Source organism: Cyclopterus lumpus, chromosome 2 (genome assembly GCF_009769545.1).
Source record: "Cyclopterus lumpus isolate fCycLum1 chromosome 2, fCycLum1.pri, whole genome shotgun sequence".
Classification (NCBI taxonomy): Eukaryota; Metazoa; Chordata; class Actinopteri; order Perciformes; family Cyclopteridae; genus Cyclopterus; species Cyclopterus lumpus.
Genome location: NC_046967.1, coordinates 2589510 through 2608351, shown reverse-complemented (window position 1 = coordinate 2608351; position 18842 = coordinate 2589510). Strand labels below are relative to the sequence as shown.

The window sequence follows — 18842 nt, the reverse complement described above, 5'->3', positions numbered from 1 at the left end:
TGAGACAATGTGGACGTTTCTGGAGCTGCTTTAACGCAATTTATTTATAGAATGCTTCAGTGTTCATCAGCTCCTCTACTTCCTTTGTGCATTGCATTGTGGGAGAATATTGTCCACCAACAGTGAATAGTAAAACGAGATGAGCTTCACGTGTCATGAGTATATTTTTAACACTTCCACTGCTCATTGAAAGAACTCTGGTTTCAGATGTAGAGGTGACAAAGGTGATCCCACACCTGATGGACAGGTGCTCCAAGCCCCATTGTCACGTGACGCCCTTTCTCCCTCACAGTAGCGAGATGCTATCTGTTCACACAATACACTTTGAAATCTGTCTCTGTCTGGTGTCACGCCCTCCACTCGTGTCTTTAAAACTGTCTTTTAACTAAGAAAACTGACGAATTTCTGCTCACTATGAAAACGTGTGTTTGCTGTCATTTAATTTATTGCACATTCTGTTCTCCTAATCTTTAGAGTTTACACAATTTAAAGCACGTTATGAACTGAAAAAGCTAAAGATTAGTCGTGCACCACTACCTCATCTACAGGCCTTGTCCAAATCTAGTTAAACAAATGGATTAATTGAGGTGACACTGTGCTAAAATGGTGCATATCCCCAAAATAAATATGTGTTTTTAGCAAAGCTCATGGCATGGCTCTATGGAACGCCCTGAGGGTGTGAACTGGAAACTATGGAGGCCCAAAATGTACCTTCAGTTTGACGGTTAAAGGATAAAAAGCATCCCTGGATAACGGATCCACGTGCAAAGCAAAGTTCCTCGTTTGGTTTCATCGCCCATCTTCAAGGTGATGTTCAGGATGTTTGTGACCTCGGTCACTCTTCTCCTCCTCACACTGTGCACAGCTCAGACAGAAAGGACAGGCGTGTTGCCGGTTTACAGCATAAGTGCTACCTTTCCAGATGACTCTTCCTGAGCGTTGACAGCTGAGGGCAAAGAGGGAAGACGGATGGAATTTAAATTTGAAGCGCGTGAGTGTGAGGACACGTGGCCTCCGGAGAACACAGCCGATGGCGAAACGTGGATTTATCTTTTGCGTGTGCTCACAGGATTAACACTGAAATGGGGCGTCGGGGATCCGGACTACCACAGGGAGAGATGCGTCAAAGGGATTCTTCTATTCAGCCGTATGGTTCAGGACTCGGGGAGGACGTGTTCTGACAAACCACATCACACTTTCCTTCCAGCTTTTTTTTTTTTATGATGAATAAAACTCACTTTTGTGCAGAAATGTGCATCTTTCTCTATATAAAAGGTGGATTTGTGTGTGTTTTGTGTGGAGCCTTTCACTCTTTGAGGAATGCGGCGTTCTCTCCGGGACCTCTGCAGGTGCCACATGAAGCCCGACGTGTCTGAACAGAGAATCAAACACATGGAAAACTTACATCAGGCCGAGTCTATGATGAGCCTCTCGCGGTCGCTGTTATAAAAGCTTTTGTTTGATCTCTATTCATCTCACAGGGGTGGATTTACTGATGTAAGGGCCACAATGAAACTCAGTAAACACAGGAGCCTTGGCTGGTTTTGTGTGACAATTCCAATAAAGTTTATTCAAACAATGGGTCTTAAAGTTTTACTTCAGTATTATTCATACACAGCTGTACAAATACTCTGTTGTTTAAAGTAAAACAAATTAACTTCAAGGTGGAGCTCATTTTTGTGACTTACATGTTAAATGTTGCATCATATTTTATTTGTTTATCACACATGTGAGATAAATGTAGTAGAATAACTTGTACAACGCAGTAGAAAAGGCTGAATCTCTCCTATAGAAGTCATAAAGCTGCATACAATGGAAGTACTATACTGCATCTCATTGGTGTACTGTAGGCCTATACCTGTATTACACAACGGCTTAAGCTCGGCACGCCGCAAGAAACGCGGCGGCCCGGGAGCCGACTCGGCTGAGACTCGGGAAGAATGACGCTTCAGAATCGGGTTGAATATATTCCTCATGTCACAAAATACTTATTTTACTGACTCAATTAAACCCATGAAGCTCACATTGTTTGGCAATAATAATAATAATGTGATAAATGTATTTCCAAAAAAGTGAAAACCATTAACCAAATAAAGAAAGGTACACCTCAAATTCTAATTATATTATTTGCAGCAGTTATTAAAATAAACATTTTGCATTTTGGACGTTTTCGCAAACAAAAGCAGCAAATGCCAAATAAGATAATAAATGATATATAATAATATTATAATATATTAATAATGTAGGCAGGTGAAACTTGATAAGACACCAGACACAACACTATCTTCAGGGATCTTTATTTCTCGACTACTGTTAAGGAAATAGAGAAGTATTACTTGGAATGTTCCATTTGTATTAGATTCAACAAACATTGTCCAGTACATTGACATTTACACTGAACACAGAATCTCACTTAAACACGTTTCCCCAATCTGGGTCACTAACCTATGTAGTGCTGAAATGACTTGAAGCCTTAACTAACTCAAAGGGCCTTGAAACTGTCACTCAGTACACATAATCTGTGTATAACTCAAGTGCATACAGTCAGTGCATAAATAACTGTAGAGGTAATTCTTTGGTTAACACAGAAATAAAAGACAACAAACAATACGATACAGTTAGCTCTGAACTTAACATGAAACTGTCCTAGATCTGGAGTTGTGTGTCTTGTTTCCTGTTTTATTTTGAAGTCCCCGTCTCTCGTGTCCTCTGTTTCCCTGCACTTCCTGTCCCTGTGATTGTCTGCCATGTCCCTGATTGGTTCCTCCTGTGTCCAATCACCTGCACCAGCCCTGTGTATTTAAACCCTGTTTGTGTCATTCCCCTTTGTCGGTTGTCCTGTTGTGATCACGTGTGTTAGTCCTGTTCCTGTGGCGACACCCGTGACAGAAACATTTGGTCCATTAATAAAGAGAAATGATGCAGTATATCACAGCGGAGTTTACTTCCTGCTTCGCTCTTTGCGTCTTGCTGGCTTTCTCTGAAGTACAGTGCCCTCTAATGGCTGTAGTTAATTAAGTAATTTAGGCTGACATATTCTTCATGACTCCAGTTTTCAGTAAGTAATAAATCAATGTGATTGTCTGATATTAAATCATTTACTAATACAGCTTTAGATGACAGAGATCTAATATTTAGGAGTCCACATTTAATTATCCTGTTTTGTTCCACTGTTGCAGTAGTGATGTTAACCTGTATGAGGTTATTTTGTATGACTCCTCTTCTGGTTACTTTTGATTTAATTAATTTAAGTGGCCGTGGGACAGACACAGTCTCTATAGAGTTAAGGTTAAGGGTGGGTAACTGCTCGGATGGAAGTGCAGAGAAGGGTGGAAGACTACAACTCTGCTTCTGCTTCCTGATCTGAACTCTGGGTCATGGATTAAGTCCGTTAATCAACTTGTGTGGGTGCAGCAATGTGTTTCACAGGCAGACGTAAAAAGAAGAAAAGATGGCATACAATGCAGATACACACACATTTCGTGTTACGAGTCGGAACCCATTGTCTCTCCTCCGTATCTTTCCCAGTCGACATATGTAGAAACACATGAATACATGAACAGCAGCAGTTATCTGGTTATTCTAAACAGGCTCTAACCCCACTGGACTGTAGGGTACTCTTTACAAGCCTAGCACTGAATCCAATAAATGAGTAAGTCAATAAAACTTGTGCTAAATTAGGAGGCCACAAACACAAATCCAGCTGATAATAATAAAAGAGACAAATGTCAATACACTTCTCATTCATATGACGCATGAAGGTCCCCAGGTAACCTTTTGAAAAAAGCAGAAAGCCGAGTCATCACAACCCAAACACACAACAACCTAAATCGAGCTCTCAGCCGTGAGGAAGTGACGCCGTTGATATTGTGGAAGTTTTGCGTGGTGAAGATTATATCGCTCTGTCTGTCTGCCGCACGACCGCAGTACATTCCTACAACAAAGAAGCATTGTTGCAGAAGAAGAATTAATGGGAGATTATGTATTGTCAGGCGGTCATTATCCAAAGATAAACGAAAAGGACCCAAGCTTTTCTTTTGAGGAACATTTATTCATTTAGAACTAGAACGGGCACTCGGTAGAGCGCATACCTTCGCCGCAGCCACTTTTTGGTACTTGGCATGAGAGTGTGGGGAACAGTAAATTGATGTAACTTGATACCAGATATTGTGGTAAACATCACAAAAGAATTATGTATGAACATCAGCCTTGATTTATGATTTTGACCTTTGTATGTTGCATGAGAGAGTGGGGAACAGAACAGTGAACATTTTGGTGCTGTTTTCATGCAAATCGGATAAGAATTGACTGTGTTATGACAAACCCCGCACATTTTGCAAGGTCGTGACCCCCCCTGACCTTCGACCCTCAACCGCTAAGAAGGGTTATGACGTCATTGTATCATGTCGTATATCACAAGATTGGGCATTGAATTCCGAACATTTTGGCATTAGTTGCATGCCAATTGGATAAAAATTTACCGCGTTATGATAAAAATACGATTTTTACCTATTCATGACCTTGACCTTTGACCCGATCGCTCCCAAAATCTAAATCAATCGGTCCCCGGATAACAGCCAATCATCCCACCAAATTTCATGCGATTCGGTTTAATACTTTTTGAGTTATGCGAATAACAAACAGACATATTTACAAATAAATACACAGCGATCAAAACATTAACAAAAGTATTTTGCGAAGGTAAAAAACAGCTCAAACAGAGAACAAATGTATTCCAACAGAAACAAAACATATGCTAGGGCCTATCAAACAGCTCAAACAGAACATGTTACAACAACATAACAAATATGCCTGCATATAGTCGATACACCGGTAGACTACTGTCTACAGGTTTGCATTTGAATACACATGTGCGTCTTTTAGCAAATCTGTGTGCAAAGTCTTTAACCACGCTCTTTACATCTAAACTGACGTTTATTCTCTATGCTAAGGATGGCCAGACCGGACAGCCTCTCTTGTGACATGGAGCTTCTGAGATATGTTTTGATCAGTTTTAGCTTGGAAAATGACCTTTCAGCGCTTGCGTCAGTCACGGGTATTGTCAGAAATAATTTGATGGCCGTGGCTACATCAGGCACACTTGATAGTATGGAGTTGTGTTTTATTATTAGCGTGTTCGCTAAATCATAAAGGCCCTAGTGGTTGCCTGTTACGATTGCCTTTACAACTATTATTTAAAACTTATAAAGCCAGTTTAAAATACTTTTTTTTATTGTGTAGCTTTATATGAGCGAGACAACTTTGAGGGATATCTTAATGTTATTACGTAATGTAATATTATTTATTTATTTATTACATTATTCGGCCCAGATTCGTCCGCCATCATCGGCCAGAGTCGATGATGCGGGGGTGATCTCTACGGGCCTGAGCTCAGGCCTCAGCTGAACCAAAGAGCATCACTGTCACACCCTCTGCCACGATAAGGCTGTGAAGATCAACGGGCACGCGGCACATGGCATTCAAAATATTTCTGAAGGTTTTGTCAGTGTTATGTCACGGAAAATCTTTCAATCTTTTTAGATTGTTGTTAGATTAAATAGTTTCTACTGAGAAGCATGTCATCATATATATATACACTGTATGTATATATATATATATATATATATATATATATATATATATATATATATATATATATATATATATATATATATATACCACATGTGGTCACAGTGGCCACAAACGTTGCATTTCAAAAGGCTGAATTCTGAACTTGCTGAAACAGTTTCCAACTTTGTCCACAGATGATGTGATGAGCATGATCCGTGGTGCCGATTCAACGACGGCTGCTCTCCATGCATCTTTGGAGACAATGCTCAAAGGGCTCTTACCTCTTCAGACGGTGGCGGCTGGCGGTCCACTCCATGTGGCTCTGCCAGCCTGAAGGTGAACACGTCGGTTGGGCGTCAGGCCTCCACTGGAGAACCTGGAAAGCTCCTGCGCCGTACTCCCTGACGGCCACCAGAATGATGATCAAGTCTGTGTGAGAGGAGCCAACCCTCATGTAACTTCATACGGGCTTTTCTAGTCGCACATCCAGGCTGGTATTACATAGGACTTTCTTTTTAAGTGCAAATCAGTTCTCTCTTTAAGATACTGGGCCTACTGGTTATGTCACTCTTCCAGAGTGTTTCTTACTTTGCAGATTGATTATTGTTGATGGTTTTCAAATTTCTTCACGTTAACCCATGAGAGGAAACCATGTTAACAGGTCGATGACGTCATCATTAAGGTTTGATTGTATCAATGAAAGTTCACATACAGAGCACAGTTTGTAAAGGTGCATTTATTTATTCCAACACCTGCTTATGAAGTCATACATATTCAATAAACATATGTGTCTGCAGAACCCTTGATCTGTCTAATTCTTTAAATTCCTGACAGAACAATGACCAACCTTTCTGAAAACAATGTTTGGCATCAATACCCTACAACCTTTATATCAAAAGTTGACATCATGTTACATTTTATTGTTACATCGTGATAATAATCTTTGTTTCTGTTAACACGTTAATTTATCTGGAGTGAGACTTTCATAAACATGTGGCTATTAAAGCAAGGGTAGAGATTAATGTTAAGGCTACGTAAAACGTTTGTGTGAGGTAAGCCAGAGCACGAGCCAATCAGCGTTCTGTGTTGAGCTACTGGCAGCTATGGGAGGGGCTTATGTGTGTGCGAGGTGACTGTTCGTTCTGAACAACCATGGCAGCAGAGGTTAGCACAGATGCTGCAATAGCATCAGTCATTTCAGTATGTTTTCATTAAGAGAAGAGGAAAGAATGGCACTGGAGGTTTCCTCTTGTTAGAAAGGTTTTTTTTGCTCTTCTCCCAACTGTTTTGATTGACAGATGGTTCATCCAATCTCCTCCTGCTCTTTTCCAAACAACTACCAATGCCGACTTCTCAAATGGTTCTATGAAACAAACCATGTGACGGGCCAGGTCCGTTCTTTTGTACTCGCTCAACACTCCCTAATTAGAGATAGATTGTTAGTCTGAGCATGGACTGCTTTTAGAATGCAGTTGATAGAAACACAGAAATAATGTAACATAACATCCCCTCACCCAACAAACAGAACACAACTAGCCAGCCTTCTGAGGACATATGTAGGACAATATATGGTTTATCATATTCTTAATAATGGGAGGTTGTGGGTGGAGGCTGTGTGGCAGATGGTGGGCCAGGGTCATCTCCCAGGCATCGATCAGATGAACATTCATTCCTTTGAACACGGCTCTGAGCACCTTGTCACGCTGCAGTGAGAACCAGTCGCTGTTGGTAATTGTTTCATAAAGCGTCAAAGCTTTGGGGTTTGCGGTCCGCATGACGACCAGTGTGCCTGGAGCCCTGTCCAGCAGCCGCACCACCGCCCTGCGGATGCTCTGTAACCTCCTGATGTAGATCGCCATGGGGAAAGTCCCTAAGTGAGACCAGATGCCAATGACTACGACAGAGTTGATGCCTCCAACTAAGCCGTCTAGCTCATTGGCAATATAACGAAACTCTCTAGTTGGGATGTTGGAAAAACGGAGAGGAGGACCGTGGCAGCGGAACGTCACCAAGATGTTGTTTGCATAGTCTAAGACCATTAAAGGTCCACTTTGCTTTGAGCTGTGAAGATCAAACTCCTTAAGACCTGAAAGTATTACAGGGGGAACATATTAGGCTGCAGTGGGAACAAAACCAAACTGCATGACATCTCTGTGGATCAGCTACCTGGTACGGTTGCCTTGAGGAATTCAAACCACTGCCTGATGGTGGAGTCTCCATACATGTTGACCACCTTGCCTTTCAGACACTCAGTGATGGCAGACGTGTTGAATTGGCGAACTGTGGTGCCACTTAGAGCTCGCCACAAACCCTGGTAGTAATAACCAGAAGGTCCAGATGGCACAGTGTTGCTCTTCACCTTCAGCTGACCTGACAGGAAGTGAAATAATAGGGGTGGGTTTATTTATTTATTCAAAAAACCCAATTTGATTGTATGAACCTCTTATGGATGCTCCATCCTCCCAACACAAGTCTGTAGGACATTCAGTTTTGACTTATTGTTATTAGCCGGTAGTAAAATCATGCTGTACCTCCATTTTCTGGCAACACAGTGACATTGGAAGGTCCTGAAGCCCGAATGGAGACTTTCATGTTGACACGACTGAAGAAAAAAAACACACATAAAATGTCTTAAACATACAACTCAATACAAGTAAAGGTGTTTTCAATCATTAAATAAGGTTAAAACTATTACGATTTAACAAAAAAAACAGCAGCTTGAAATTTCATTCAACGTCCCACAAAATGTTACCCCGGAATAAAAAAATCTATTTTTTAAGTTAAAGCTGCCGTATCAATATTTTCATACAAGCAATGGGTCAATGACCATGAGTAATCTGCAATATGACGCTTGCACTGATTAAGTCACAGATAATTATCATCTGATCATCTCTCAGCTCATTGTTTTAGTTTTTTACGTTCTTGCAGGTAGACATTGACACAACTCCAAATAGATGTGTAAATAGTCCAGGGTTGGCTAACACTTTACCCATATCATTTCATACGGTTATCATATCATATCAATAGTTTGTAAAAAAATATGAATGTGTGTATCTTTAAGTTTCTCAAAAGACCACATCCAAAATACAATGTACACATTTAGAAGTACAAAGGTGCACTCAGTAGAGTGAAGTTCTCTCCAAGTGTGTCTGCCAGGACCAGTGTTGTATTGTGTGATTGAATGAATACAACCCATGATTGGCTAACACCACCTCTAAACACCAATTATCTATTTGGTGTTGTAAAACACACTTCACTTAAACTCAAAACCAAGCTTCAATGAATTACTGGCCATCAACTCAAAGTTGTCACATAACACACTAAAATATGAATTAATAACACAAAACACTAACAAATGTTGGAAATGAAAGTCAAGTAGTATTTGTATTATCTTTACATTTTCTTCAGGGTCAATGTTAACTGCCTGTGGTCAAAACCTTCTATGCCTTTCTTGTCCCTCACCTTTGAAAGAGCGTCTCCTCCTTGGCCTTGAGGTTTTGTATATATCCTCCCCTGATGTGCTGGATCCTGGCATCACAGCTCAGGTTCTTTGGCTTGTAACAGAACCAAGGATCCCCTGTACGGAGGTCAGTGTAGTTACACAGCGGCTGGGTTGGCCGTAGGCAGACATTACACATGGTGGCTTCAGAGAGTGAGCCTGAGCGGAAGAGGCTCTTGAAGTAAATCCGGTCTGGCTGTTCTCTGGTCAGCCTGTCGAGAACTGAGATGGCCTCAAATGGGTGAACCAGCATCACCTGATTAGATACAGAACCAGAGTTTTCAATAGAAATCTACAATTTGGGGCCAAAAATTTGACATTTCTTTGATCTGTTATGAAAAAGTTCCGTTGTTAATAAATGGACACATTTTGGAGTGTTTAATGCCTGTTGTGTAACATTGATGCTTTACTTGACTGCGCCCCCTGCTGCTACTCCATCTACCATTAAGTCTACACTGTCCCAAACTGCACAAACTGCACAAATTAAACAGATAAATAGATAGGCTACAGCTTACTGTTTAAATATAACCACCAGATCACCTGGTCATTGAGAAGGAAAGATGAAGCAACAACGCTCTTCCTGTAAAGACTCCACAGGTTTTTATGTTGAAACGTAACCTTTTAGAAATGTACATCTTTAACCAGTAACTCTATTACCAAATGTGTTATCATTTCTAACTCAAAATCCACGAAAAACCAGCGTGTACTGGAGAAAATCAGAAAAGATTGCATGAGAGACAATTAGTTGTACGACCTTAGTCGGAGCTGGGAGATGCTATGCAATGACTGGTCAGTCTGCATTCTAGGGCGGGACTTAGTAAAGGGATTTATTATATTTTAGTATCTTGAAAGCAACAGCAAGGCAGAACTGAGTCCACCTAATACGTGTTCATTTATTGCAAGTCATATTGTTATATTCAACAACATTATCTCATACATCCTCATTTCCTCATATTGTGCAACCCATGGTGTTTTGTATAGTTCAGGAACAAAGAGTCTCCACCTCCGTCGTTCCCTCTAACCACTGGATGCCAGCAGTCTCCCATCGCACCCCTCCAACCCTCTCTTCCCGACCTCTTCTATCCTTCTCGATCGGGCTGATAGTCATCCCTCGAGCCCTGAACCAACAAACCAGACATTGGATCTAGCCAGAGCCTTTCATGTTTTTGCGTTACCTGAAGGCCAGTGTACTAAGAAACGGTTGGAAAGTTGAGCAGAGGGGTATTCATTCATGTGCAACCTCACCACTGGATGCCGCTAAATCCCACACACAGAACCTTAAACATGATAGTTTTTAGCATCACCTCAACCTGTGCGTCTCCTTCCCAGAGTAAAGAGAAGACAGCAGAGTAGCTCCCATTCAGATGATCCACCACTTGCCCAGCAACACCAGCTTCAAGCATGCGGTTGTGCAGCCGGGCGAGTAGGAAGTCCCCCCCAGACTTCTTGGGACGACCCTTGAAGTCAGAGGTTTGTATCATGACCTCCAGCTGATCCCCGACACGCCACTGTCCTCCTCTCCTCCCTGGTAGAATGGTGAAGTTGCTGTGAGCTGGATCACTGGTCTGCTCCAAGGAAATAGGACCTGGCAAAAGTGGCGTTTCAGGCCAAGCAGTGGAGTCTAGTATGAGGCGTTCCTCCAGAGCGTCCTGAGGGGACAGCGGCTGGAAGGTGCAGAAGCTACGGTTCACGTCAGGGTCAGAGGAGACTCTCTGGGTGAAGATGGGGGAGTTGACTTTAGGCTGAAACTGCAGAGGGTCGAGAGAGAGATGGTGACAAAGATACAACAGTATGCACTGAAAATAAAGGAACCAAATAAAGTAGAAGGGCCATGATTTGAATATTCTTTGGGGGTTTGATAACAACTGTTAACATAGACTAATGCGAAAAGCTTCAAGATACTCTGGTTTTATGTTTTACACAAGGCAAGAAAGTGAATGTTAAATTGAAAGATTTCTTTTGTGTGCGCTTTCAAGGTTTTGTGGAAGTTTTAACACATGGAGGGTTGATCTAAAGAATAGAATACTGCCAGCTTTCTCCTTTAACTACAGGATCTGCTGCTGTCAGCAAGTCCAGGTGCTGGACCGAGAGAAGAAATTGAACTCAAATTCCATTTATTTGCAATGACGAACAACACTGACACACATTTCAAAACAATATGCAAAAAGCTGAATAATATAGAACATTTAAACCAAGTTCTTACCTCCAGAACGTCCATGTTACGTACCACTAACATTAAGATTGAGGCAGCCAGAAAGAGGACGATGGCGACAGACTCACTTCTTCTACATGAAAGGACCTTCATGATCAGTGATTAGTCTTCACCTTCAGCTTCAGCGTAGCTCTTACTCTGGTACTAGATACAAACATATATATACATATAAAATAAATGGGTACCACCATAACACCTTGTTATGCTGAAGATCATTACTTGTTTAAACTTGAACTCAGTTGTGAAATCCTCCCTCTCTATACTACTAGTGACACACGTTCGGCTTTCAGTCTTTAGGACCAAACTAAATCCAGTCAAACCAGGAAATTCCTTCGATCGTCCGTCAACCAGGACCACAACCAAAGACAGCATCCCCTCTGTCTGTTTAACGTGATGCTTGCTATCATGTACACTTTGCTACATTTTGAGACTGCAGTCCTTTGCAAGTAACCTTTAAAACAAATATCTGTTTTTAACTTTGAACACATTTTATTTTCAGTTCTTTTTATGACTCCATTGAGCTCTGTGCGCCACACAGCACATCTATGGTCACTGCAGCGATTTAACACTCAAACTATATGAAAACGGAAAACATACTTGGTAATATATGCACAATATAACTGTTGTTGCTCTATTGTGTGCCAATTAGCATATTTAATCTGTATTTCTAACGTTCCCTTTCATATATATTTTTGATATTTGAGATATTAAAGGTTTCAGTTACAGATTTTAGAATTTCAGATTTAAATATGATTTATTTCCATTTTTAAATCACTTTTTTTTAAGGTTTTTTTTCAGATCTTCTTTTTCCCTTTTTAGATTGTATTTCAGTTCAACTAAATTGTTGGGTGTACTTGAAATATCAAGTTCAACTGTGCCCAACTAATCACTACAGTTGGAGTAGTTTAAGCAACACGGATTTCCTAGCTGACTCAACTGTGTAGTCCCTGCAAAAGGTCATAGGTAACGCCACACAGTTAGATGGACGGCGGTTGGTGGCTTACCCCTGCAAAAGCCTATAGGCAACCCCACGGTCGGCTACTACAGTGACATGTGTATAAAGAAAATTCCTTTTTGGATCAGGTGTTGCCAAGGTAAGAACAGAATGAGAATCGAGGGAGACTATCAGTGGTCTTGTATGTCTTTCATTTTCTAATAATTGCTCCCACAGTTGATTTCTTCACACCAAGCTGCTTACCTATTGCAGATTCAGTCTTCCCAGCCTGGGGCAGGTCTACAATGTTGTTTCTGGTGTCCTTTGACAGCTCTTTGGTCTTGGCCATAGAGGAGTTTGTAGTGTGACTGTTTGAGGTTGTGGAGAGGTGTCCTTTATACTGATAACAAGTTCAAACAGGTGCCATTAATACAGGTAACAAGTGGAGGACAGAGGGGCCTCTTAAAGAAGAAGTTACAGGTCTGTGAGAGCCAGAAATCTTGATTGTTTGTAGTTGACCAAATACTTATTTTACCGAGGAATTTACCAATTAATTCATAAAAAAATCCTACAATGTGAATTCCTGGATTATTTCCCCCCATTCTGTTTCTCATAGTTGAAGTGTACCTATGATGAAAATTACAGGCATCTCTCATCTTTTTAAGTGGGAGAACTTGCACAATTGGTGGCTGACTTAAATACTTTTTTGCCCCACTGTATATATATATACTGTATGTATGTACGTGTATATGTATATATATATATATATATATATATATATATATATATATATGTGATCAAAGTGGCCACAAACGTTGCATTTCTGTCTGTCTGTCTGTGTGCCAAACTGCACTAATGAGTATGGTTCCATAGGCTTAACCCTAAACCCTCCCAAACAAGTAGTAAATGAGGTTTGGTTAGTGACATGGTTAGTTACTAAATATTTAATTTGAATTTTCAAATATATTTATATATATATATATATATATATATATATATATATAAATATATATAATATTTAAATATTATAAAAAGTATTACTACAGCAATGTGCAAACACAAGAGAACAAAGAACAGCAGATAACGATCACTTTAGTTCAGCTTTCAGAAACTGCAGTATGGACTTGGGGAAGACATCAAATAATAATATATTATTCTAAAATGGACTTTGTACATAATGAGTAATTTTGCTTCAGGTAAGTTTTACAGACATCCAGATTTGAGTCCATGATTCTAGAAACTGGTCACACATTTTAACTGTATGTAAATCTTAAATTGACAGATTGAATAACTGAGTAAATGTAATGTACAAAGTACACATTTCCTTCAGAATTACCGATTAAGTAGCATAAAACGGAAGTAGTAGAAGTAAAAGAAATGTCCCACATGTACAGTATATTACAGTGCTCACTGATACTGATTCATAACATTAAACTTAAAATCTACTTTTTTTAAAGTGTTTTATGTGTCTTACCTCAGCAGAGATTCAGTTGCAGATTTCGTTCATTACAGTGTGATCCGTCACAATCCCTCAATGGTTAACAGTACAGGTTTTTCTGTCCTTGACTTTTAATTATAGGGCAGTGATCTGGAATGGAATTGCAACATGAATAAAGGTCACATCGTCATGCCTTCTCTTCTTAAACACTCCCATGTGCCGGGGCTTCTCTGTTGAAGCTTTAAGAAGCCTAAATTAAAACAAATAAAAAAAACAACATGAAGTGATTATAGTGTCCTCAAGCTTTTTTTAGCCTTTTTACTCACATCTAAATAGCTAAACATTTAATTATTGTGAAGTATGCAAGATTGAAACTGCTTTTATTAAAACAAATCAAATTAAATAGAAAGTTAAATTAATATATATTGTGATACATATTTTTTGTATGCAATAACTGTTTTAAGTAAATGGAAAATATTTGTTAAATAACAATTAATCAGCTTTTTTTTAAAGACTAAATTTCCCAAAGCGTCACTTTTCCGATGTGTTAACCATTCTACCGTTTGAGCCCTAAAGAAGTCAAATCCTGCAGCTATTCAGTAGCTTGTGAGTAGGCCTATAGCTAAGAAGTAGCTTGTGAGTAGCCATGATGTAGCTTGTGAGTAGCCATGATGTAGCTCGTGAGTAGCCATGATGTAGCTCGTGAGTAGCCATGATGTCGCTCGTGAGTAGCCATGATGTCGCTTGTGAGTAGCCATGATGTCGCTTGTGAGTAGCCATGATGTAGCTTGTGAGTAGCCATGATGTAGCTTGTGAGTAGCCATGATGTAGCTCGTGAGTAGGCATGATGTAGCTTGTGAGTAGCCATGATGTAGCTCGTGAGTAGCCATGATGTAGCTCGTGAGTAGCCATGATGTAGCTCGTGAGTAGCCATGTCGTAGACCGTGAGCCCAGCAGTAGCAGCTACAATGCCTCTTCTGGAACCTTCTACAGCTGTGTCAGTCAGATCCCCAATGGTAAGTGCATTATTTACAAACTAATATATATATATATACACTCATGCTGCCTTCCGACGACTACATGCTTCTCAACAAACTAGTATAAACTATTTGATCAATGCTGGATGTAGTTACCCGTTGGCTTACCTATTGTCACTAAAAAGATTCAAAGATTTTCCGTGACATACATTCGTTTTCTAAGTGCCGCTCCCAATAATGCGTTGCTTACAAAACCGTCAGTAAGATGTTGAATGGATGTAAACAAAGAAACCTGCCCCTCCAGTCTCTGCAACAGTCATACCTTTCTATGTGCCAGTGATGCTCTTGTGTTCAGCTGAGGCCTGAGCTGCTGCTGCTGCATGCAGGTTGTGTTGAAAAACAACAACAACAAAACAACTAATGAAGTGCTGAGGGAGAGCTTTGGACCGTCGAGACTGATGGTTTTTACAAAAATGTAGAGATCTATAGTCTTGCCCCGCACGCTGACATGAACAAGTTAGTTTTCCGCCTGTGATTTAAAAGCTCTGAGAGGTAAATACCAGTCAGCACCACTGGAGGTTCTTAAAAATTCCAATGGATAATAATCTCCCTTTAATTCCACCCTGCTTCTTCTCCGACTCGTAACACGAAATGTGTGTGTATCTGCATTGTATGCCATCTTTTCTTCTTTTTACGTCTGTGTTAGAGTTTAGAGCATGTGTTTTCAATTTGCATTAGAGAATGTACGCCCTATGAATGTAATTACTGTAGCTAACAGAAGAAGAGTAATACGTTGTTGTTTTACTTATTCTATACCGTTCACCATGAGGACAAGAGGTCAACAGGTTTAATGTGCAGGCACAAAACTAGGTTTGTTTTGTGTCTCCCCACATACTTCACACACCCGCGCACCACACATGGCTCAGGGTCATCTCAGACTGATAAAGGACGAGACAAACTGTGTCCTCATTCTGTGTGGGATAACCACTTGCTTCAATAAAAAGGACTGTCTGGAGAATGGTGAGCCAGAGACGTGCAGAGGCACAGCTCAACATTCTCCTTGCAGCAAGTAAAACCAAGAGCTCGAGTCTGTCATCTGTGGTCATTGGAGTGTGGGTCTGATAATTGAACTAGCGGGGCTTTATCTTTATGGTAAAAACCCCACAGTCTGCCTGTGAAACACATTGCTGCATGTTTTGATATGTGTTGTATACATAAACCTTTATTATTATCAACCACACAAGATATGTATTTTGGATTAAACCTGAGACTAATCTATCGTTAAGTATTACAATTACACCGAAAATAAGGATTCTCTACAAAATGTCATGTTTGTTGTCAACATTTCAATGATGACAGGTATAGCCACATGTCATCATTCAACCTCTGGTTGTCCAGGTGGTGGCCAGCAAACCATGTGGGCTACATAGATAACTGGAAGACTTTCTGGGGGAAACCTGATCTGATGAGAAAAGACGGCATTCATCCCACAAGTTGATTAACGGACTTAATCCATGACCCAGAGTTCAGATCAGGAAGCAGAAGCAGAGTTGTAGTCTTCCACCCTTCTCTGCACTTCCATTCGAGCAGTTACCCACCCTTAACCTTAATTCTATAGAGACTGTGTTTTAGTAAATGATTTAATATCAGATTTATTATGTCTTACGGAAACCTGGCTGAGCCATGAAGAATATGTCAGCCTAAATGAATCAACTCCTCCAAGTCATATTAATACTCCGGCCGAGGAGGTGGAGTAGCAGCCATCTTTGACTCAAGCCTATTAATGAATCCTAAACCTAAATTAAACTACAACTCATTTGAAAGCCTTGTTCTTAGTCTTTCACATCCAACCTGGAAAACATTACAGCCAATTCTATTTGTTATACTGTACCGGCCACCAGGTCCATATTCAGAATTTATATCTGAATTTCTATCAAGTTTAGTCCTTAAAACTGATAAGGTTATTATTGTAGGAGATTTTAATATTCATGTGGATATTGACAATGATTGCCTTAGTACTGCATTTATCTCATTGTTGGACTCGATTGTCTTCTGTCAGAGAGTACAGAAACCCACTCACTGCTTTGGCCACACCCTCCACCTTGTTCTTGCATATGGCATTGACATTGAGCATTTGGACTAGGGCTGCAACTAACGATTATTTTAATAACGATTAATCTGTCGATTATCTGTTCGATTAATGGATGAATTGGATAAAAAAACTAAAAAGCATTAATTTCCAACCCTTTATTCAACAGATAACAGGTAATTTGTTCCTTGAACATCCTTGAGCAGTTATATTTTTTTTAAAAAGAACATACAAATATATGCTTTACATCTGCCAAATATACAATAATAATAATAATAATATATTATATAATAAAAATATAGGCTTTTTTTAAATAAAGTGCACTAAAGGGACCTGAGCTGTCAGAACAATAAATTATTTATGAAAAATAAAGAAAAATACAAATCAGAAAACTTAACAGGATTTGTTTGAACTCAGAACTTGTTCTCTATACACTCAGACGCACACACTCACAAACTCTCACACCCTTTGTTCAGACACTTTGCATTGCAATGCAATAATGTGAGCATTTCCACATGCTCCAGGCTCAGACTCGCTCTTTTCTTTCGAGGCTGCAGAAAACCTGCTGCAGAAAACAGCCGCTCAGATGGTGTTGAGGTGGCAGGGATAGGTAAGACTTGGCTAGCCTGGCCAACATGGGATATCTGTCATTGTTAGCTTCCACCACAGTAATGTGGTTTCTTCCTTGGCAAGGCTCTTTTCTCCAAAGTATGTGAGGACTTTGTTCCTCACTTGGGTGTGGACATCCTCAGCATCGCCTGCTCTACACTAGCTGTAGTATCGGTGGAGGTAACACTGCAACTGCCATGCTGCCGCACATCCATCTGCCTTCTCTCTTCAAGTGCCATGGTTTGCACTTTAGTTTGAACATGTAGGACTTCATCAGGTGAAAGACACTTCAGTTTCCTAAACCTTGGGTCAAGGACCATCGCAAGAATCACAGTGTTTGGTGCTCTATCTGAGAAAGCAGTCTCCCTTTTCCATCTCTCCTGCAACTGCTGCACAGCAGTGAGTTGGAAACCACCCCGCAGCGGGGCTGACTCGTAGGCAGCACTCTGGGTGGACTTCAACAGCCCCTTCACAAGTGGCGGTATTGCAGATATTGTTGCATATTTCTGTCCACTCATGAACACAGTGACACATTCAAAAGGCTTGAGGACTGTTGAAAGCTCTTCCAGCAGGCTCCACTGGTCTGGTTTCAGATCCAGGTACCTTTTGCCTCTCTGTGTGACAGAGCTGTCGGACAGTGTTGCTGTTACAGGCCACCTTTGCTCAAGCAGTCGGCTTATCATATAGAATGTGCTATTCCACCTTGTGCTTATGTCTTGAACAAGGCTGTGCTCAGGTGTGGCCATTTGTTGTTGTTTTTCTCTGAGCTTACTGCTGGCTAGCTCGCTTTTCTTAAAATGTTCTACCAGACATCTTGCAGCCCGACAGCTTTTTCAATGCTTGGATGCTTCAACGCAGCATTGATGACAAGTTGCAAAGTATGGCCAGTGCAACGGACAGAGGACCACCCATGCTTCTCCTCCAGGATATTTGCTGCAGCCACAATATTAGCACCATTGTCATGGACTATGGCAATGATTTTGCTAGGAGGAATTTCAAATCTGGCCACTACCTGCTCCAACCACTCTGCAATGTTAGATGCAGTATGTCTGTCCTGCAGTGGCATGGTGGTGAGGCAGGTTGACTGCATGTCCCAGTCATCTGTGTTGTAGTGGCATGTAACACCGAGGTAGGCTTCAGTTGCTGCACTTGTCCATACATCAGTCGTGAGAGCAAGTTTGCTGTTGTTGGTGTTTATTGCATCACTTCCTTGAATGTCTCTTCATATTTTCTCTCCATGAGCTTTGTGAAGTGGGCCCTGGAGGGCAGCGTGTAACCAGGGTTCAAGGTGTGGATCATTTTAGTGAAGCCGTCATCTTCAACCATCGACAGAGGCCTCATGTCAGTGACGAGCATGTTGAGGATGCTATCCGTCAAGACAGCGGCTTGCTGTGGTGTACATGAAGCATTTCCCATCAAGAAGCCTCTCATGGTTTGCTGTTTTTTTCTGGAATCAAAAAGATAGTATTAGTATGTGTAATAGCACAATTTACATCAACTCTACACATACTTA

General features: G+C 40.7%; 1 protein-coding gene across 1 annotated transcript; it reads right to left on the bottom strand.

The window, feature by feature from the left end:
- Positions 1–6352: 6352 nt before the first annotated feature.
- On the bottom strand, positions 6353–13753 carry LOC117741396 (NXPE family member 3-like). The gene is made up of 7 exons (XM_034548426.1): positions 13691–13753; positions 11274–11426; positions 10375–10818; positions 9034–9326; positions 8103–8173; positions 7738–7941; positions 6353–7657 (listed from the first exon to the last, which is right to left on the bottom strand). Exons 2-7 carry the CDS (start codon positions 11373–11375, stop codon positions 7104–7106), a joined length of 1668 nt encoding a protein of 555 aa, XP_034404317.1. The 5' UTR covers positions 11376–11426; positions 13691–13753; the 3' UTR covers positions 6353–7103.
- Between the last annotated feature and the right edge of the window lie 5089 nt (positions 13754–18842).

Coding starts and splice junctions, on each gene's coding strand:
- LOC117741396 (XM_034548426.1), bottom strand. CDS start 11,375: ATGAAGGTCCTTTCATGTAGAAGAAGTGAGTCTGTCGCCATCGTCCTC. Junction 8,174..9,033: donor GAGGAGACGCTCTTTCAAAG/GTGAGGGACAAG, acceptor TTTTTTCTTCAG/TCGTGTCAACATGAAAGTCT. Junction 7,942..8,102: donor TGTGTTGCCAGAAAATGGAG/GTACAGCATGAT, acceptor ACTTCCTGTCAG/GTCAGCTGAAGGTGAAGAGC.